The 21,468-nt window shown below is 63.7% G+C and overlaps 1 protein-coding gene across 8 annotated transcripts in view; it reads left to right on the forward strand.

Moving 5' to 3' along the window:
* The window catches only part of JAKMIP3 (Janus kinase and microtubule interacting protein 3), a 111,070-nt gene that overhangs the window by 45,238 nt on the left and 44,364 nt on the right, over nt 1-21,468 (forward strand). For 5 of the 8 annotated variants that reach the window (XM_082721542.1, XM_082721548.1, XM_082721545.1 and 2 more), the window contains 2 exons: nt 11,477-11,721; nt 20,693-21,190. In XM_082721542.1, the coding sequence (XP_082577668.1) occupies nt 11,477-11,721; nt 20,693-21,190 (743 nt within the window). Of the gene's footprint in view, nt 1-1,272; nt 1,377-3,246; nt 3,555-11,476; nt 11,722-20,692; nt 21,191-21,468 lie in introns of those variants that run through there. The other 3 variants (XM_082721546.1, XM_082721547.1, XM_082721549.1) reach the window with 2 other exon arrangements.

Genomic DNA, 21,468 nt, shown 5'->3' on the forward strand with positions numbered 1-21,468 from the left:
TGTGCTGTGTGACCCAAAGGCTCTGCCTGCCCAGAAGCTGTGTCGACCTCTGGCTTGGGGCACCTTCTTCCGTGTCCAGGCCAGTGGTGATGGTCAACATCTTCCTCCCCTGCACCTTTTGGGCCTTTTCTAGGAAAGAGTCTGCCTTTAGGATCTATGTGATTGGATGGGACCGCAGACCGCATCTCAGAGTCTTAACCTGAGCACATCTGTGAGATCGCCCTGTCACATAAAGGAACCTGTTCACACGTTACAGGTTTAGGACGTGGACAGTATTGGGGGACCCACACCTGCCCCCTCACAGAGCATCCCTGGATGATCAAAACCCAAATGCTGCCCCTCCTTCCTAAATCAGTACAGGTTTTCTGTTGGGACGTGTTTCTAAGAAATCTTGTATTTAAAAAAACATATTCGAGAACACATTTTTCTGTGGATAAAATGGCAGGGAGCTAAAAATTTCGGATTTACCGTAACAATGGAAATAGTCCACAAAAATCTCACTACAAAAGGCGCTCTATAACTCTACGTCCATTTTTAATCGACAGATATACACTGTGTACTGCTTAATCAAACTGAAACGTGAGCCGTGTCCATCATAGGGAGTTCTGGGACCTTTACAGGTGGCAGAAGCAGACAGACAAGTGTCTGCCTCAGAGACACCTCAAGTGTCTGCCGAGCCCTGGCCTTGCACCTGGCTCGACTCTCGGGGCTGTGTGCTCCGTGCCTTGCTGAACCAGGACACTGGCTCCCGGGGTCAGATCTCTGAGCCCTGCAGCATCCCCAGCGAGCACATACACTGGGTCAGGAGGCAGGTGTTTCCTGATGCTGCCCTAAGCAACTGTCCTTTTCCCTAAAGAGTAAACCCTGTCAGTGCAGAGCTGTCCTGCGCGGTGGCTTGGTGCGGCCAGCCCCCAGGCCGCCGTCATGACCGCCTTGTCCCGCCATTGCCCCTCCTCCCTTGCCCTTCTCGCGTCCGGGCGCCCATCAGACGACACCCCCCCCCACACACACACACAACTGTAACTACGAGCCCCCGTCCTCAAGCAGACCTGTTCTCCCAGCTCCGATGGACACCGACACGCGCTACCAACCATCAGGGCATTCCTCCCTAAAGTATATTTGCAAAGCCCTTGTCCTGAGGCATTTGCCTGAACGAAGGTTTCCAGAATTTCTCCTCTGGCTGTGACAGGGTCACCAGTCAGTGTCTCCAGGTGTTAGGCTCCCGCAGGGTCTGCTGTCCGTCCTCGCTGTCCAACCCGTCTTTCTTGACAGCCCCTGTGAGGCCCTCCAGCTCAGGTCCCAGTGGCTGCCCTTCAGGCACAGTCCAGGACCAGTCCTGCGGACCAGTGAGGACTCTGTCTGGGCTCGTGGTCCTGGTGAGCCGTGTGACAATTTCCCGATGCCAGGGGACACATGTAGGCTGTGCAGGGGGCAGGCCTAATGTGGTGCCTTTCAGCAATAAAATGCAAAAGTCCTTTGAAACGTACAGACCCTCCTCCAGAGCCCAGCCGAGCTTGCAGGAGACACGGGACTCGCTGTAATTCAGGCTGGATGTCTCTGGACAGGAGAACCAGCGCTGCTTCTGTCCATCTGTCTGTCTACCTTCTCATCTGCCTACATGTCTATCATCGAATTACTGATTTAGATGGCCCGTTTTCTGTCCATTTCTGCCTGGAGGGCAAAAAGGAACAAGCCTAAATCTCACTACTTTCTGGGGCTGTTCCTCCGACTTCAGGGGCTTCCCTGTTTCAGGTCACTTTGCTCTTGTCTCAGGTTTGGGCTGGGGGCTCAGAGGTTGGGTCCCATCCTCAGCCAAGGCCTCCAGAGGGGTCCCGGGCCGAGCAATGGCCCCAGACCACAGCCCCCGTCCTCCACTGGGCTCAGGCGTGGACACACAGGCAGAAGCTCACCCCAGAAGCTGCACTTTGAACCCCATACATCAGGGCTTCCAGGTTTGGGAGTCAGAGAAGCTGGGAATGAGTAAGGAGACGGATGTCATTTCAACTCTTTCTGTATCTGGGGCGTAATGCCAGAAGCCAGCACGACAGGTACCGAATGGCGCCTGCTGACGGATGTGGCATCCCCAGGCCGCGGTTTCTGGGGGGAGCCAGGCTTGGGGGTAGGTCGCCCAGGCTTCTGAGAACAGGGTGCTGACGAAGTTGTTGACCTTCTGGCTGCCAAGAGAGAGGACATTACTGGGTAAAGCAGCCTCACTCCCTCAGGGAGGCCAGTTTTGCCGGCCGAGTGGAGTCCGGGGCCAGGAGGGGCTCTGCCGGGGCTGGCCCACTGGCCTGAAAACCTGCCCTTCTTCCTTGAGGCCCTGACTCCTGAGGTCCCTTGCTGGGACCTGGTCTTCCCCTTGGGTGACTTGGCCTGGGCCTGAGACCACAGCTGCCAGGGATGTTTGTTTCTGGGCCCTGCTGCTATGGCCGCACCCGGAGGGACCCGGGCAGATGCAGGCTTTTGTCTCCTGCCCTCAACTCCTGAATTCCGGCACTTTTCATGCAGAACCCTGCAGTGGATGAAACTCAGCCTGAATACAGGTTACATAGGAGGCCAGTGGGCTTCGGCCGGTGAGACACATCCCCACTGGGGGAGCATAGGACGTTGTCGGGGGTCGGGGGGTATGCCTCGGGACGCCAGACAGAGGCTTTCTTCAGCGGGGAGCTGGCTGAGTCCCACCCGCTCCCACCCGTCTGCTCCCACCTGCCAGGAGCGAGGCCTCCACCCCCAGCCCCTGCCATGGCGCTTCGCCCCATGTGGACAGCTCTGGGCGCCACCGCAGGGAAAGGGAAGCTGTCCCTCTGACCCCCACCCCATCCAGATTATACAGAGATCCTTCCAAATGGCCATTTTACTTTTTATATTGGACGATTTGCCAGAACCCAGGGCTCCCTTGTGCTGTGGGACCCGGCGATACAGCTCCAATCTCTGCAGCGATGACTCTGCCTCCCGCCTGAGGTCGCAGGGAACACGTAGATTCATCACAGGCCTTAAACAAGCAAAAACAAGCTTTCCTTTGGGGGCGATGCGTATTTCCTGATGCCGTGGGGCGGGGGAGTGCAGGAGAGAGCAAGCACCCTAGCGAACGTCTGTGGACGTGGGGCCCCCGCATGTTTCCAAGCAGGTGTCGGCGGCCTCACCGCGCGGTTTCCGCTCCCTCCCCCGGTGCCTCCCCCTCCGGGAGGCTTTCTTTCTCCGCGGCTGTGCGCATGCGCCCGCCCACCCCCCACCTCGGGCGCAGCGCTCCGCTCTCCATGGTCCTGACCTGGCTCCTTCCACAGGGTTCCGGGTCTCCTTCCCAGGCTCCTGCTTCCCGCAGCTTTGGGGGGGCGGGGGAAGGGCTCTCCCTGCCCCTGCTCTGCCGTCCTCGCTGGCGCTGGGGAGGTCTGTGATCTACGGTCTACCTCCGCGTCTTGGCTGGTTTTCCCTCCTTGTTCCCCGCTCCGAGTCAGTCCCGCTTCCCTACTTCCTGGCCGGGCGTGTCCCCTCGTTTTATTGAGACGTAACCGGCAGCCTGCTCGTTCGGTTGGATGCCAGACGTGGTGGATTTTGTATGTTGGGGCTGGATGTTGTTTGTATTCCTTTAAACTTTTTTTAAAGATTTTATTTATTTGTTTGTTTAGAGAGCATGACGGGGGGAAGGGGCAGCAAGGAGAAAGGAGGACCCCCTGCTGAGCAGGGAGCCCTCCGATCCCAGGACCCTGAGATCGTGACCCTGGCTGAAACCAAGGGTCGGACGCTCAACCCACTGAGCCCCCCAGGCACCCCTCCTGTACATATTTTTGAGCTTGGTCCTGGGCCCCAGCTGGGTTTAGGAAGAGGTGGCCCCCTTGGACCGAGGCAGAGAGCTTTTGGGCAGGCTAGGGTGGCCCACTCCAGACGTGGCGCGTTCATGTCTGCTCCCCAGTGCTGAGCGTCACCAGCCTGGACTGTCTGTAGCAAGGGGGATCTGGTTGTGCCGTCTCTCTCGGGAACGGCAGGCCTGGGGCTCTGTCAGATGGCGCTGGGTCCTTGGGGGACACGCTCTCTCTGGACCCTGGTTTCCTCACCCCAACACCTGGCATTTGGGTCGGCGATCTGAGATTCTTCCCCGTGCTGGAAATCTGTTTACATGTCTCCACTTTAAATGGCCGTCCGTCAGGTGGCCAGCTCAGCAGAAGCCAAACTGTGCATTGATGCGGTATTCTGATTCTGTTCTTTCCGGAACACTCGTGTTGCCATCCAGAAACCATTCCTGTGCTCAGTGGCCCACTTTGGAGGGTCATAACCGCTGCCCTTTTATACTTCCTGGTATTAATGTGATGGAAATCTTCCTCCCCGGACTGAATCAGGCAAACGCAAAGCCACGCAGAAAGTGGCTTCTGCAAAAGGCATCTTTCCTGGGCGGGCCGGTCCCTGCAGCACCAGAGGTGAGGACCCTTTCCTCCAACAGGTGGTTGGTGACGGCGGCCGTTAAACATGATGCCTGCCGTCCGCCTGTGAAGGGAGCCAGCACACGTCAGATCACACTCGTGGTTTAGATGACGCCATCTCGGCTGTGATTGTGGTAATCATTGTTCTCATGTAATGGTCGATACAAGTGTAAGATGTTTCCTTTGACTGAGAAACTGCCACCTCCAGGAAGGCAGGGTAAATCTGCTCTTCCCTGGTCCTCCTATCCCACAACAAAACACTGGATAGGGGGTCAGAAGTAGGCGAAGAAGGCAGGCCAGCGAGGGACCTCGGGCCCGGAAAGACACCATGATGAGGTCCCCGGGTCTTCGCCGGGGCTGCAGGAGTCAGAAACCCCAGCAGACGCAGGCAGGACGCGCGGCACGAGGCGCCTGCCCTCTCTGGCCCATGGGCCGGCAGAACAGGTGGGCAGCGTGGTTTTACCAGAGAGGAAGCCCAGCGGGGGCAGGAGCCCATGGGAGGCCACCGGCACCAGCGAGCAGGGAAAACAGACGAAACCACGGGGAAGCAGCACCCTCGCTGCTGGGGGGGCGCACAGCCTCCGAACATCTCAGCGGCGCCTCATGGAACGACCCTTCCTCAAGCGCAGGCGACCCCAGCGTCACGCCATGGGTGGTTGTATCGGAGAACCAAGGCCGCTCGTCAAGCCGTGTGCACGTGCTGAGAGCGGCCCTGGGGTGATGGCCGAGCCCACACACGGCTGGACGCCCTCTGGTATGAGCGGGTCCCCACACCCAGGAACGCCGCACGCGGGTGAGCCGCCCGTGCGCGGAGCCTGAGCAGATCCCAGAGGTACGCCGATCCCAGAAGGTCACATACCGCCAAGTCCCTTTCTGGAAGGTTCCTGAAATGACAGAATGTAGAGACGTGGGCAGACTCGCAGTGGCCCGGGGCTGAGGAGGGCAAGGGCAGGCACGGGCTTACAGGACACACGAGGGTCCTGGGGAGACACGGTCATCGTCCTGGGGGCACTTCTGCGTTGTGGTTTCTCAGGAAGTGGCCCCCGGGGAAGCTGCGTGGACACACGAGGGCTCTCTCTGTGTCACCCCACACGGCCACGTGTATGCGATTCACATGGAAAAGTTTACGTCCAGGTTGGAGTTTCACTCACTCGCGGGTGGGCCTGGACTCCGGCCGTGAACCGTAGAACTTTCCACGGAAAGGGAACGTGTCGGAATCCACTGAGAGGACTGGGGACCGTGACTCCCCGGCAGGTTCACAGGGAAGAGGCGGGGGTGTTGGAGTCAGGACGGAGGTGGTGTGGCCGACACCAAGTCACTTCTCAGAGATGCCAGCCAGCTGGCGGAGCGCTGGTGTCCTTGTGGGGTGGAGGGCGTCCCCTGCCATGCGGGGTGCCTCCCTGGCTGCCCTAGCCACTCACGGGGAGTCTGCTGGCCTTGGCAGCATTGGTCCCATCCTGGAACCACAAAATCTGCTCCTGCCCTCAGTGGACAGGGAAACTCCCCGGGGTGACGTTGCTTGGACTCTTGACCTCTGCCTCTGGCTTCTAGAAAGCGCACTTCCCAGGGGAGTTGAGGCCTCAGCCTCTGCCCCTGGCCATTCCGTGGACCCTCCATGTGTCCTGTGGCCACCTCGTGGTCAGTTGTGGGAAAGAGCCCAGCGGGCTGGAGTGTCTGCCATGTTTTGGGGCTGTCCTAGGGCTCATGCTGACAGTGCGTCTGTCCCCCCCGCCCCCGGGGCCCCAGACTCCATGTGCTGCTCCCCACCCGCTCCAGACGCTCCCTTAGCCCCCGGCCCCGGCCCCCAGCACAATTCCTGCCTCGACGTGTCCAGGCGTGGATCAGATTCTGGGACCAGCACGTCCGTTCAGCCACATGGCCAGCTGCTCTCCCTCTCTGGGGTCTTTATGTTTTCTGGAGAAAGCGGCTTTGGATGGGAGAGCTGTGTGTCATCAGGGCTACCCCAGGGCCCAGAGCTGGCCTGTTTCTGCGCCACTCTGTCAGGCTCATCTGAGGGCCCAGCCTGGGGAGGGGGCACCCTGAGACACCTCCCCCAGGGCCAAGGGCCCCTCTGACACTGGCGTGCGGGCATCTGTCTGCTGCCAACAGGTCCGCCCTGAGCTCGGGGGGTCCCTGAGGGTTCCACAGGGTGACTCGGACCCCTCCCCGCTGCATGCCTCCTCTCTCCCCACACCTTCGGCTTCCGTGGAAATGATAAGCGTCAGAAGCACAAGCATCAGATTCAAACTGTCTTCTTTGTAGGCAAAGTGTGAGCAGAGCATGGGCTCCACGTTGGAGAAATCCTGGAGGCCGGCAGGGGCCGGGTGGGGGTGGGGCGGACCCCACAGTTTCCTGTCAGCTCGGAGGCTGGAGGGTTACTGCCCAGGAGGGCAATTGGCGGGCACAGAGCCTTTCTCCCTTTCCAGATGCTCCGAACGTAAGAGCGCTTCCTGGGAGACAGCAGAGCGAGCCCCTCTATTTACTGCCCCCTTGGAGATCCCAAGACCTAGGGGCGCAGACTGCGCTATTAACCTGGTCATTCAGTGACTCCCCAACAAAGTGCGACAGGCGCGGCCGGTGGCAGATGTGCACTGGTCTGCGGGGAGCCGGAGCCTGTCGGTGACCCTGCTTCGTACCCCCAGGCCCCTGCGTCTCCCAAGTGGGTTCGCGACTCTTGTCTGGAGGCGGACCAATTCAGCAAGTATCTGAAATGCCCGCGTTGTCACGTGGACTCTGCCCCTTTCAGCTGTGGCAGGCGGCCCTCGGCGCCCCAGGGACCCCACCAGCACGTGGACGCTGGGTGCTCGGACTGAGCCCCGCGACGGGAAGCCGTGGGTTTCAGGGTTGTTGCGCTTGGACACTCAAGCATGTTGGCTGGGGGGCCCACCCGTGGCCTGTTTGGGGGGCTGGTGCAGCCCCAGGGGTGGCCTGCTGACCCTCCACCCCTAGCCCCTGCTTCCAGCACTCTCTGGTTCCTCTGGGCAGGGGTGAGTGCTCCAGCCGGAGCCACCAGCAAAGGCCACGGCCCCCCAGCCCCGTGTCTCCCTCCGGCCGCCCCTTCTGTCTCCCAGGAAGGAAGCGGGGTGGAAACAGGAAGGAAGCGGGGTGTGTGCCCCGAACGTGACCCTTACAGCTTCTGCTTTACCGGGTGTGGGCACGGAGGGAAGGCATGGGGTGTGCAGAGGCACTAGGGCAGAGCAGGACACCCCAGAGCCCCCTGGGCGCCACCTTTGAGCCTGTCCTGGTGCAGGCAGAGGCTTTATCCTCCCCACTCTCCTCTGAGGGCGCACCGGGAGATCATTAGCACAAACAGGATATGGGGCGTGAAAAGCCCCTTTCCTTCCTGCTGGTGGTAATCCCATCAAGGGCTGGGGGAGGGGGGCGGCCCAGGAATCCCTGCTCGGGTGTAGGCCAGCCACATCCCACTGCCTTCAAGGGAATGGGGAGGGGTTAGTTTTTCCCGATCGTTTCCGTAGTAATAAACTTGCCAGTTTCCTCTATTGGCCTCCAAACTGGTGTTGGAGGAAAATACTGACTCTGCCTGTGGGGAGAAGTCAGGGAGGCTGGGAGGGCTCAGTGCCCCTCGATGCATGGAAAATTCTCAGTGCAGGTTGTCCAGAGCACGGCGGGGGCCGCTCAGCTCCAGGAACCTGGTGGGGCGGCCAGCAGGGATCCCGAGCCCAGGCCGGAGCCGACAGTCTGTGCGGAGCCTGGTGGAAGCGTGTTCCCGACGGAGCAAAGGCACGGTGGGCAGTGGGGACGGCCAGGAGGAGGGCTCAGGGCTCGGCGGGCACGGGTGGGAAGGAAGGGACCCCCGGGCTGCCGTCCAGCCTGGGGGCCCTGCAGGCTCAGGGCTGGGCCACAGGTGTCTGTCTGGAGCCCGCACCGGGGGTCTCCCTCCATCTTGCCCCACAGTGACTTCCGTCCTTACACACCTGTGGTGCCGGCTCTCCGTCCGGGAAAGGCCTACAGAGTTTCATTTTATACATAAAAAAAAGAGGTGCCTGAGTGGCTCAGTTGGTTGGGCGGCTGCCTTCGGTTCTGGTCGTGGTCATAGGGTCCTGGGATCGAGTCCCGCATCCGCCTGCTCAGTCTGGGGGGACCTGCTTCTCCCTCTCCCTCTGCCTGCTCTCCACCTGCTCCTGCTCTCACTCTCAAATGAGTAAAATCTTAAAAAGAAAATACGTAAAAAAACAACCATCCCATCTACGGAAGACATGGAGTATTTGGGTAGCGGGGCTGGAAGGCAGCCTGGGCGGACTGAGCAGGAGACTGGGAATTCGCGGGCACCTGGTGCGGGCAGCAGGGAGACGTAGCGGTCTTGACCAGGGGAGGCAGGAGGACAGGGCTGTCACCCGGGACTGGGGTCCCCCCGGGGGGCGCCGACCGGAGAGACGCCACCAAGCCAGAGAACAGGAAAAGGAAGGGTTTTCCCCGCAACAAGGAAGGAGAGCACCGGGGCGCCCTCCCGAAGCGACAGCCACACTGCGGGGGCCGGGGTGTGAGCCGAGGGGCAGCCAGTCCCCAGGGCCTTGCGCGGACGGCACTCGGCGTGGAAGCGGGCAGAAGGCGTCCGAAGGTGCCCGAGCGCAGGGCCGCGTCACGAGGCCCGCCCGGGTTGGGGCCGGTGCTCTGGCCCCGGCCGGTCCCGGACCTGAGGGCTCACAGGGTCTGGATCCTGCAGGGCTGGTCCAGGGTCCCTCTTCCCTTCGGAACCAGCCCTGGGGGTCGTGCCCCTGAGCCACTGTCCCTCGTGTGACGAGGTCCTCTCCTGCCTGACGTGGCCGCTTGTCCTGCTCTGCTCCCGCCGGACGGCCGGGGGCCTGAAATAACTTTTCTTATGTCCCGAAAGCTACGTCTGTCTGTCCCCGGGAACCCCTAAGTCTCTGCCCACGGGGCCGGAACGGTGGTTTAGCCCAGGCTGTGGAGAACAGCCTGCAGGCAGGACCACCGGGCCCTTCGAGGGGGTCCCTCGAGCAGTCTGCAGGGAACCTGCCAACGGGCAGCCTGGGCTCCCTCCCACCACGGAGACACTGCCCTGGCCCCCCACAAGCTTTTCTTTTTAAAATTTTATTTATTTGTTTGAGAGAGAGAGAGAGCAGGAGAGCAGGGGAAGTTGGAGGGAGAGGGAGAAACAGGCTCCCCTCTGAGCAGGGAGGTCAAGGCAGGGCTCGATCCTAGGACCCTGAGACCATGACCTGAGCCGAAACGGAGAGTCGGACGCTCCGCCGACTGAGCCACCCAGGCACCCCCCCCAGGTGCCCCCCCAAGAGCTTTTGATGACCAAGGCAGGAACTGGGGCTTTTAACTTTCTGTCCTTTTCCTCTCCCGAATGGAAACCCGCCAGTCCACATCTCCTGACCACCCCCCCACGAATGCCATGGCAGAGGCCACGCCGTGGACAATGGGATACTAGCTCATGTGGCCATTCGGAGCAGCCAGGACCCTTCTTCTTCCAAAGCTGCTGCTTCATCCGTTTCCCTGAGCAGCGCCGCGTCGGCCGCGCTTCAGGCTCGTGTTGTCCGTGGTCAGCACCCAGGCGTCGCCCGGACACGAGGGGGTCCTGCAGCTGATGAGAAGCTCTGGCACGGCCCCGCGGCAGCGGCCCGTGGGGCTGGGGGCCTGCATGTGGGCCTGCCCTCAGCAGGCGCAGCTGTGTGGCTCTGCCGGCGGGAACTCTGACCCAGGGGTCTCTCGGCACTGCCGGTGAAGGCGTGAAGGGAGACGTCCCTGCAATTGGGCAGAAAACCCTCTACACAGCGCTGGAAAATCTACAGAATGGCCCCAGGTGGACTCTGCAAATGGAACCGGGAGCCTCGGCCTCGGCCCTCCCTTCTGCCAGGCGTGTCCATCTCCGGGCAGGGGCCCGGGACAGAAGGAGCGGAGGACCGGCCATCGGGCTCGGGCGGAGGGACAGAGGGTCTGCTGGGATCTTTTCTGAGGCCACACCAGTGCCGAGGTGACCCCAAACGCCCCAATGTCCCCGACCGGCTTCAGTCCCCGTCCTTGGAGGAGTCCGCCATCTGGCTCTGCTCCCCAGGCCGACGTGAGGCCTCTGCCTGACGAGCCTCCTCATTCGGTGTCGCCTGCGCGGGCCTTCTCCGCAGACTCCCATCTGGGGCTTTGTCCGGAGTCCGTGTCCCGAGGCCTCAGGGAGGACAAAGGCTGCGGGGACTCACGTGGAGAGCACGTCCCTAGAAGTGACAGTGTCCCAGCCTGCGTCCAGGCTGAACTTTGACCCCACTGGAGGCACCTTCCTGGCCTGTGAGCTGGGGTGGGCAGGCGGGTGCTACCGGGCACCGCTGGGGCACCGTCCTGGTGTCTGAGGTGCAGGACGGAAGCCTTGAGGGCCAGGGGCGTCCTCGCCTCCCCTTGGTGCAGGTGAGGGAACTGAGGCACGGGGTTGCCCAGGTCTGAGTGTGGAGCAGGGTCCACCTCCTGGTGCTGAATCCCGGCCTCCAGTCTCCACAGCTGGTCGACTGGCTTCCCTCCCACACCTGGTGCTGGACACGCAGGGAAGGAAACGCAGCCCCAGGCCTGGGGACACGGAGGGAATCCCCAGCGCGGTGCTCGGCGATGCACCAGCAGGCCCAGGGCAGGGTGCCGCCCGGGGTGGCTGGGGCTGTGCGTTCTCCCCTGCGTTGGCTCAGGGCGAGGGCGTATGTCCACCTGGGGCAAAATTCTCGGGGCCCCTGGCAGGGTCCACCCCCTTGTCCGAGAAGCTCCTGGTTCATGCCCACCATTGCCTCTGGGGCGACATACCCAGGTATGAAATTGGACCTTAAAGTCGGGTCTGCAGCCTCTCATTCCAAGGAGGCAGAACACCCTGCAGGCATTCCTCCTGCGCCTGACAGGGCACCGGCGGTGCGGTGACCCGTCACAGCTGCGCACGGAGCACAGAGGGCCTCTGTGGTCTGGGGCCAGGGCCGGGCACGCAGTCTGGACGCCTTCCTCCAGGCTCCACGCCAGCCTTGGCCCTCCCCATCCCCGCTGCACGTGGCCCAAGCTCCGCCCGAGGCCGCGGGAGGCCAGTCCGTTCACCAGCCGTGTTTTCCCTCCAGGCCAGCAAGGAAATGTAGCGGAGCCGCTGGAGGCCCTGCCTGCCGAGCTTGGTGTGAACAGCCCAGCCCAGACTCGGCCCGCCCGGGGCACCCCTGGGGCCGCCCTCACCATGTCCAAGAAGGGCATGGGCGCCCGAGGCAAGGGGGACAAGGCGGAGCTCCTCGCTGCTCTCCAGGCCGCCAACGAGGACCTGCGGGCCAAGCTCACCGACATCCAGATTGAGCTGCAGCAGGAGAAGGGCAAGGTGAGCCCCCGACCCTCCTTCCCTGTTCCCCACCCCTGCCCCGCCGGGTCTCACCCCTGCCCGGCCGGGTCTCCCTGCCTGGTCCCAGGGTCCTCAGGGGCTCTCAGCGCCGCTGGGAAGGGCAGACAGCTCTGGGAAGAGGGCAGCCCGGGGCGGGGGGTAGTGTGAGGTGGGGGACCGCCCTGCCTCAGTGCCTGGGCCAGTGGGACCTCGGCCAGTGGCGCCATCCTGGGAAATGTCCCCTGAATGGGCGGTAGGACGACCGCTGCAGGGATGAAAGGCACAGACTGAGCGAAGCGCTTCCAGCGCCTCAGGAACGCGGGGGCAGCCCCGGGGAGTGGCGATGGCCTGGGGCAGGCCTGAGATGGCACCACCCAGACGTCCGGCACTTGGGGTCCTCGAGGCCCACGCGGAAGGCGGGGCTTGTGCTGGGGGCAGTGGGGTTCTGTCCGGGACCGCCTGCTCCGTGCCAGGCCTGGGTGGGAGGCGTCCCACGGACCCGCTGTCCTCTCCACGGCCCAACCTCTGCCCCCGCCCCCACCAAGGCCTCCTGGGAGTGTGGAAGCGGGTGGGTCTTCCGGAGGGTCCTGCCCAGGGCCGAGCTGTTCTGGGAGGCCGTGGGGACGGGGGGCCAGGTCTCCAGCAGCTGTGTGACACCCCCCCCCCCGTTACACCCTGGCCCAGGAGCCGTGGTAACCGCGGAGGTTCAGACCCCGCGTCCATCAGTCCGGTGACCGGACTGGCCGCGCCCGCCCGTTTCCGAGCCGTCTGCGGGCTGCGTGCTCCTGCGCATGCGCTCTTAGCCAAGCCGGCCCGCCCCGCGGAGGCCTGGGGTGGGGGCGCGGGTGGGGGCGCGGGCGGCGGCGGGGCGTGCGCTCCTGGGGCGGCCACAGCGCGCGATGCGGGCCGGGTTGGAGCTCGCATCCCCTCCCTGCTGTGCGAGGGCCCGGGAGCTGGCGGCCGAGGTGCTGCGGCGGGGCCTTTGTCACTTCTGTCCCGAAGGACTGACCTCTTGGCACCAAGTTCAGAGGAAGCGACGAAAAAAAAGGCCGCGGCCCGCGCTCGAGTTCTGGGTCTGTGCCGCGCGGACGGGAGCAGCCCGCGCCAGGTGCCCCGCGGGGCTGGGGCAGGTCTGAGGCTCCGCCCACACGGACCGGCCTGCGGCATCTAGGCGGTTCCCAACCCCGCGGGCCGAGGGCAGGGGTGGCAGGAGCGAGCGGGGGTCTGCGCGGCCGAGGCCCCGTGCGCGGAAGCTGGGTCCGAGGGCGCGTGTGCGTGCGTGCGTGTCCGGAGCACGGCAGGCCCCCGGACAGCCCGGTCACCTGGCTGAGACCGCGGGGGAGGGGGCTCCCCCCAGCTCTTCTCTGTGCAGGGGTGAGGTCCCTGAGGCTGCGGTTTGCAGACTTGCTGCACTGCAGGGCCTGTGACTCTTGTTAGAAATGGGGCCGCCAGCCTCACCCTGGCTGGCGGGGCTCACCCTTGCTGGCAGGAGCCCTTCCCCGTGCACTCGAGGGGATGCTCTGAAGCCTACGGCCTTGGGCATCATGGCCCGGAGCCTCCTTCCCTGCCGCCTCAGCCGCAGGCTGCCGGGGTCCCCCTGGCTCTAGCCTGCGGTCAGCCTGCGGGTGCAGGGAACAGAGCCCCACGGGCCCCACAGGCCCCAGGAGAAGGTGTCAGTCCCGGAGAGCTGGGTCTCCTCCACTCCAGGAACACGCAGGTGGCGGCAGGGTAGTGGTTCTTCATCATCGTCTCCCCTTCCCGCCCCTGTTGCTAGTCTGGAAGGTGGGAAGGAGCAGCCGGGGTGCATTCAGACCCACAGACCTTCTCTGAGCCTGAGCCTTCCCTCCTCCACCTCTGGGCTCCCACTGCTACTTCCAAGCCAGACCCGTACCTTCCTGCCAAGCATCATTAAAACGTTCAAGTGTTTTTTTGTTTAAGTGTGTTCATGTGTGTGTTTGTGTGTGTGCGTCTGTAGACGATACCCACCACCCAGAACCGACACAGGACATTGTCCTTCACGATTCAAATAGGAAAGTTCTAGACCCTCGTAGACACACTGTCCTTCCTGTCTCCTCCCGCGTGGGGCTGGCCTCCAGGGACGGGCGTGAGGCTCAGGTCAGGGAGCTGCTTGGCTGTCCTTCGCACACCGGTGGGGCTCATGGCTTCTTTCTTTCTTTTTAAGATTTATCTAATTATTTGAGAGAGCAGGAGAGCGTGCAGGAGGAGAAGCCGTGGGAGAGGGAGAGACTGGCAGGGCCCCCCCACCCCGCTGAGCAGGGAGCCCTACTTGGGACTCGATCTCACGACTCTGAGATCATGACCTCAGCTGAAACCAAAAGTCGAACGCGTAACTGTGCCACACAGGCTCCCCCAGGGTTCAGAGCGCCCGTCCTCACCCCAACCCAGGGCCTTGAGCTGGGAGCAGGATAATCGGAGGGCAGGACGTCCCTCGGGCCTCTTTCCAGTTCCCGCCTGCGCTCTCCCGTCTCCCCCAGCAGCCAGGTCGGTCAGTGAAACGCGCCAGCGATCCTGAGCTGGTGTCCCCCGCTCCGTCTGCTCAGCCCAACGCGACCCTCGCCACACAAAGCTGCCGGTGTTGGGGCCTTAGTCATGCCGACGTGGGGGATGGAAAGCACGAATCTGATCATCGTGATCGTCAACCGCTCTGTCCTTATCAATCCTGAAGTCTTTTATGTGCCACCGTTAAAGTCACTGTTGCAACAGCGGGGGACAAATTTGCGTAACCAGATCTGGACCATGGGACTGATTTCTGTCTGGTTTTGGCACCTTCCAGATGCTTGGGGAGGTGGGCTGGATCTGGAGCTCAGCCCGGAAGTCTGGGGACAGCCAGGAGGACCCAACCCACTCGCAAGCCCGGCTGCGTGGCGGTTGTGTGCCGGAGGCCATGGCGCAGGTCACCCAACCTTGAGCAGGAATCCCCAGCACAGTCCCGGAGCAGGGACACCACGGTTTGGGACTGTGACTTGCCGGGGTAGACGAGGTGCCCAGAAAGCCTGGGAACCTGCGTGAGCTCAGCACCGCGGTTTTCAGGCGGCTGGTCAAGCTCTCGTGGGGTACCTAGGAGGTTGACTTGACAGTAAAGAATGAGACACGTTAAATCGAAGAGGACTATCCTGCGGCTGCCCTCGGTCGAGAGACTGAAGTGGGGCCACCTCTGGCAAAGAACCCTCTGGAAAGAGGGAGCTGGCCCCGCAGGGAGAGGAGCTCACTCGGAAGGCTTCGTGGGAGCCACGTGGAAATGAACTCAGCGTCCGATAAGCAGAGTGGGGTGCTGGGGGTGTGAACGTGGACAGCGAGGTGAAAACAAGCCTGGTGCTGAAGGCCACCCAAGCCTGGTGCTGAAGGCCACCCATCTCCGCCACAACGCCAAGGCTCCAGCCCAGCCCAAACACGGAGCAGCCCCCACGGCCTGCACTCATGGGGTCCTGCCCCCACTGTGCCCCCCTGCTCACAAGCACCACTGTGGCCTGTGGGAAGGAATGGACACGACACGCTTCTACCTGCTCAAAGGACGCTGGCCTCCTTTAACTGGGAAGGAGTTTCTGAAACACGGGGTGCCTGTGTGACCCCCAGGCCGTACCTCAGTGGAGGGAGACACTGAGGAATGGGAAGCAGGCGTCTGGGCGAAGTAAACCCAGGCAAGAAGGCATGGCGGCAGTGGTGCAATCAAGGAGGGCCTCTCAGAAGAGGTGGCCCAGGCCAGAGACCAGAATGACTGGACAGAGTGGGCCAAGGCGGGTCTGTGGGAGCTCCTCTTGGACAGGGCTTACCTGATGCAGCGGCAGCAATGGTGGCCCCGAGTTTAGGCCACAGAGGGCTGTGTAGGTGGGGGTAGGAGGGGCCCGATAGTGTAGCGCGTGGACCACGACATTGGCAGAGCACAGGGGTCCTAACGCAGATCAGGACCCACTAGGGGATTGTGCGGTGTCCTGGTCATGAGGTTGGGGTAGTTGACACTGTAGGTCATGCTGGACAATGGGACGGTTGCAATCTCCCCCCGGTTGGGGAAGGCCGAGGGGTGGGGAGGACGGCCGGCCCCGCAGCCGGTGCCGGTCCAGCACACCCGCCGTGCAGGCCTGGCTCCGAGGGGAGCAGTGGCGTCTGCGCGACAACCATGGAAGGTGTGGGAGTCGGTAATGGGGAGTCATGTCCGCATGGCCAAATCCCCGTTGTTTCCAAGCCTTCCATGGGGAAGGGTCTTCCCCTCCTCCAGGCCCAGAAACACCGAGTCCCCCTCGCAGGGTGCGGCAGGCTCCCGCGGCAGCTGCAAGCTTTTCCTCCTGGTCGGGCGAGAGACAGCAATCTCCCCGGAAATACAGCCGCTTGGGACGTGGCAGACAAAACGGGGCAGGAAAGACCCAGAGCTGAACCAGAGAGCGAGCCGGAGGGAAGATGCCTTCTCAGAGCCAGGACCTGGAGGAACAAGAACCGAGACGGGGCGTTCCAGAAACTGGCCTAACATGGGCAAAGGCCGCAAGCAGCTGACGTGGGAAGTCAGGGGTGCACGTTCAGCACCTTGAAGGAGGCCTCCCTGCCCGTCGGTCCGAGGTGGTGCCGCTGCTGGCTGGACCGGTGCCCTGGCCAGTGGGGGACAGGCGGGCCTCATGCCTCCATAGCCCATCTCTGGGGAGGACCCCGAATTAGAGAGAAAGGTCTGGTCCCTTCCTGAAGAAAGCCAGCCTGTGTGGAGGTGGCACGACCCCTGAAGCCAGGCCCCAGCGGTGCTGTGTGCCCATGTGAATTAAAATCCCATAAACCTCGAGCAAATGCGTGGACCGGTGTTCGAGAGCCGTAAATGTTCTGTGGCCCCGTAAAGGGTTATGGCTGCTTCCAAGCACGCACGAGTGTGGAACGGCGTGCCAGGGCCCCTGGTGAGAAGGGACCCAGGGCCTGTGGCTGTGTGGCCGGCGGGTCGGGCCTGCTGCACCACGGTCTGAGTGCAGGACCCCCCCACCCTGCAGGCTCCGGGCGGCGCCTTGGGGGCTCTTTGCAGATGCAGTTCTGTTCTCGGCGGGTGACATCAGTGACGGATCTCGGCTGCGGACACAGCTCCTCGAGCAGCAGGACTCCGGGTGCCTCTGTCTCCGTCCTGTCCGGAGCAGGTTGGCAGGAGACCGGCCTCAGGGCGTCCCAGCCCGGCCCTGTCGCTCTGCAGTTCCAGCAGATCGGCCCCTCTTGGGGATGTGCAGTCAGGACTGCGGATGGCGGCCACCCATCCCTATGAGCGTCTGCGTGGGTCAGGGGCCGGATGTGGGTCATCCTCGTGGGGCTGTGGTCTGGCCTGAGGGGAGACGTTGGCCTTGACCGAGGAGTGGAGACGGTAGTGCCTGTCACCGTGGGCCTGTGTGTCCACAGCAGGTCCCAGCCACTGGGATGGCCGGCTGGTGGCGGTTCTTGGGACCAGCACCCCCTCCTCAGGGAAAGCCTGGCTCGGCCTGGGGTGGGACTTGGGGGTCCGGCGGGTTTTTGTGAGGACTGTGGGCAGCACGGAACGTAGTTTCTTTCTGAACAAGGCCTGAGGACGGCCAGGTCACGGGAGCCAACCACGCAGACAAGGCCCCACCATGACAAACGGGGAAGAGAGCAGGGAATGTGGGAGAACGCCCGTTGTCAGGACTCTTACCGGCAGGAAGGGTGTGAACACAGCAGCTCCCGGGTCCGAGCGGCTGCGTGTCTCACCTGGTTCGAAGAGGAATACGGGAATGTTCTCCCCTGCCGCCCCGGCTTCCTTGAGAACCAGGTTCTGCATGTGAGGGGAGCGGAGGCCCGGAAGCTGCCCCGGGAGGTCGAACAGAAGCCTGGGCTGGAGGTGGAAACCGAGCTGGAAGTGGGAAGCGCCGGTGGGAAGCTCGAGGCATCTCCTCTCGCATACGCACAGGGAGGCCGTTTCTGTCCGACTGGAGGCCTGCAGCCGGGACCAGCCTGGGGCTGCGGCAGCCCCGGGTCCTGCTGGGACGCCGAAATAGCACTGCCCCTTGAAAGAAGTCAGGGTGCCTGGGGCACAGGCTGGAGCCGGCGGTGAGCCACAGGATCGCCCGACCTGCGGGGAGCCTGGGACGGCCAGGGTCACGGCGCGTCCGAAGGCTTCGGGGCTGGCTCGCACGGGCCACAGACGGACGCTCCGAGCCTCAGTGGGATGAGAGCAAACCGAGCCCCGCCGGCTACGCTCAAACCCACACGTTCCTGACCAAACAAGTAATCGGGCTCCCGCCGGGCCGATGGGGAGCCTCGTCCCTTGAAAGTGGGTGAATGGAAAAAATGAACCGAATGGGCGACCTGCCACCCCCCCCCCCCGGCAGCCCGTCGAGTGGCGCGGAGACCCACCCAGATGCAGAAACCACTCAGCCCGCGACGTCTGGGAAGGCAACGCTGTGGCCCCACAAGCCAAGAGTCAAGAGCGCCGCCAAGCCACCAGCAGCCACGTCGGCCGGACGTTGATGAGGTCCTGGGGGCCGCGGTCTGCGGCCGAGGCAGCTGCGGATCTCAGGGAAGCGTCGCTACCCGCTACCTCGACAGGACCGTCTCCTTAACTTGCAAAGCTGCCGTGTGTTTCCGGGACAGATCGGAGTCACCCAGAACCAGTGGGACCCAGCAGGCAGGCCACGGCACATCTCCACAGTTTTCGGTGCTCATCTGGGGACAGGAGCCTGGGACGCCTCCTGCCCGTCGCCTCCCCATGGCCGGTGTGCTTGGGGCCGCCGGCCACATCCCCGCCATCGCACGTCTCTGGCCTGGGGAGCCGTGCGGTTGAGGCCACAGCACAGGCCCAATGGATGGAGCGTCAGGGGAACGCCCGCTGCGGAGACCCAAGGGGGCGGAAGGCCGAGGTGGGGGCTGAGGGCATCTCGGGGCACCCTCGGAGCCCGAGGAAGCAGCGGGGCTGGTCTTCCCATCCAGTGTGTCTTGCTCGGAATTGCGGTGAGAGCCTGTGTCTCCTGGAAGCGCCATGTGCTTGCTTGTGCACTTGTGGGGGCTGTAGCGGAGGACCCGGGCTCCGAAGGGGACACCGGCCATGGTCTGCTGCGTCTGAGCCTGCTGCTCCAACCTGCCCACGGCTCGTTGGAGCGTGTGGGGCTGGGCACTTGGTGTGGGTCTGGGTTTTCACCAGGCCCTTCCCGCATGCAGCAGGGACGGTCCCGGGCACTGGACAGAAGGGCAAGTACGCGGCAGGTGTGGGGGCCGTTGTCTCTGAATCGGCCGGGAGCACAGCGAGAGCCAGACCCTGCAGGCCCGAGCATCCGCTCCACCAGCTCCTGCTGCGACAAATAACAGCTCTGTGACCACCCGTGGCCACCACCATGACCACACTGCTCTTCCCTCTTGATGCCCATGTAAGAGGCCGGCTGGCTCCCCTATGTCCGGCCGCGAGCCCCCGACCCCCCCGTGGGGGCGGAAATGGCTCGGGAGCGGCCCCTTGAGAGCACAGATTGCTGATCGCCCCCCACGGCTGAGAACCACCACTGACATCTTCGCCGGGAACTGGAGAAGGACAGTGCCCCTTCAGTGGGCAAGGAGTGAGCCCTCGCACTAGGCTTCAGCAACGGCCCCTCCTCTGGCGGGAACCCAGACGGCTGGGCAGTTACTTGCTCGGTCCTGCTAGCGCCCAGAGGCCTGCAAGGCTGAGACAGAGTTCGGTCACTAGAATTGGTGCAGCACTGCGGGGTCTGAGCCATCCCGAGGGCAGCTCAGGGTAGACCCCACTGCACACTGGACCACCAGCCGGGAGCCCCAGCTGAGCGCGTCCGGTCACATGCGTGTCCTGATGGGAGGTAAGCGTACGGCGGGTGCGGGGCGTGTGGCCTCCCGGTCTGCGTGGGTCCCGGGGATGCTCGCTCTGGCGCGGAGGGACACCACGGTCTTGCAGAGAGGGATGAATAAGGCACTGGGGGGGAGGCTGCTGTGGGAAGGGGGTGCACAGTGGTGGGTCGGCGTGCGGAGTTAGGGCTGGGCGTCTGGGGGCTGCCGGCCACGGTCTGGGGGATGGGCGGTGGGCCTGCCCAGGGTGGAGGGTCAGAGCTTGTCACCCTGGGGGAAGGAACCCAGAGTTGCGAGCTGGGGTGCCAGGGTCGTGGGCGGGGTGCATGGAACTTCCCAGACGGCACCGTGGGTGTTGTCTGCTCACCGAGGCGCCCCGGCTCTGCCTTTGCCCTGAACGCCCCCAAAGCAGAGAAGGGGGCTGGGCCACCCGTCTGCCCATACGGACGCTTCCTCCTGTGGACGGTGGATGGTGGGGGGGAGCTGGAGCTGTAGCTGTCTAAGTGGGGAGCGGGGGCGCCCACTCTGGAGCTGGGCTTGAGGTCACAGGAGAGAAGGAGAGGCTCGGGCATGCTGGCCCTGCACGAGGTGCCACGGAGCCCAGAGGCCGGGGCGGAAGCGAAACACCAGCCACAGCGGGACCCGGGGCGGGTCAGCCGCTGCCTCACCCCATGCTAGGTCCTGAGCCCCAACTTCCTGCTGCGTGTGGGTGGTGTGGCCCCTGAGCCAAGACTGACGTTCTAGATGAAAACAAGAGATTCAGTGAAAAATCTGAGCATTTCCAAAATCTAGACAGACCGATGGCCTCAAGTTGCCTCCCCATCGACCAAGAACATCGCAGGAGGTAAGTGCAGTGCCCTGTCCTCTGGGCCGGAGGCCCGTGCGCACGCGCGTCCCGCACCTTCTTCCCTGCAGCTCATGGGCGAGGCGGCCGGGCCTGGCGGGGGGTAGGCAGCGGAGTGGGTCCGTGTGGACCCACGTGTCTGTGATCTTCCTTTCCAGGCTCACGGTGCTTCCAGCCTCCGGCTGCCGAGGACGCCTGGCACGCTCTCCGCCCGCCCGGCTCGTCCGTGAGGACGCGTCTCAGGGGGAGATCGTCCCCAGCCGCGCAGGGAGGACACGGAACTCCCGCCGCGAGCCCCGGGCGTGCGCGGGCCGGGACGTGACCAGAGGCGGCGGCGCTCCTGTCTTTCAGGTGAGCCGGGTGGAGAGGGAGAAGAACCAGGAGCTGCGGCAGGTGCGGGAGCACGAGCAGCACAAGAGCGCGGTGCTGCTCACCGAGCTCAAGACCAAGCTGCACGAGGAGAAGATGAAGGAGCTGCAGGCCGTGCGGGAGGCGCTGCTGCGGCAGCACGAGGCCGAGCTGCTGCGGGTCGCCAAGACCAAGGACAGCGAGAACCGGCGGCTGCGGGCGCTGCTGCACGCCCTGCGGGACGGTGCCCCCGACAAGGCCAAGGTCCTGCTGCTGGCGGAGGCGAAGGAGGACGCCAAGAAGGGGTTCGAGGCGGAGAAGATGAGGATGCAGCAGGAGATCTCGGAGCTCAAGGGGGCCAAGAAGCAGGTGGAGGAGGCGCTGACCATCGTGGCCCAGGCCGACAAGATCAAGGCCGCGGAGATCCGCAGCGTGTACCATCTGCACCAGGAGGAGATCTCCCGCATCAAGAAGGAGTGCGAGCGGGAGATCCGCAGGCTGGTATGTGCTCCCGGGGCACGGGGTGCGGGGAGGGGCTCGTGGGGCGTGGGCGTGAGCACAGGGTCCAGAGAGGTGAAGGCCACGGCCCCCGGGGGCCGTCTTGGTGTCGGTGCCATGTGGGGAGGCACCCTCTGCGTCTGGACCATGGGGAGTCAGCCTCTTGTCCGGTCAGGAGAGGCCGGATTTCGGCAGCTTCCCTGGGGCGTCGGGATGGCTCCAGACACCCGCTGTCCGTGGCTGGCGCCCCGAGAGTCGGCGTCCTCAGAGACCCAGAGCAA

This window comes from Mustela nivalis (genome assembly GCF_964662115.1).
Source record: "Mustela nivalis genome assembly, chromosome: 2".
Classification (NCBI taxonomy): Eukaryota; Metazoa; Chordata; class Mammalia; order Carnivora; family Mustelidae; genus Mustela; species Mustela nivalis.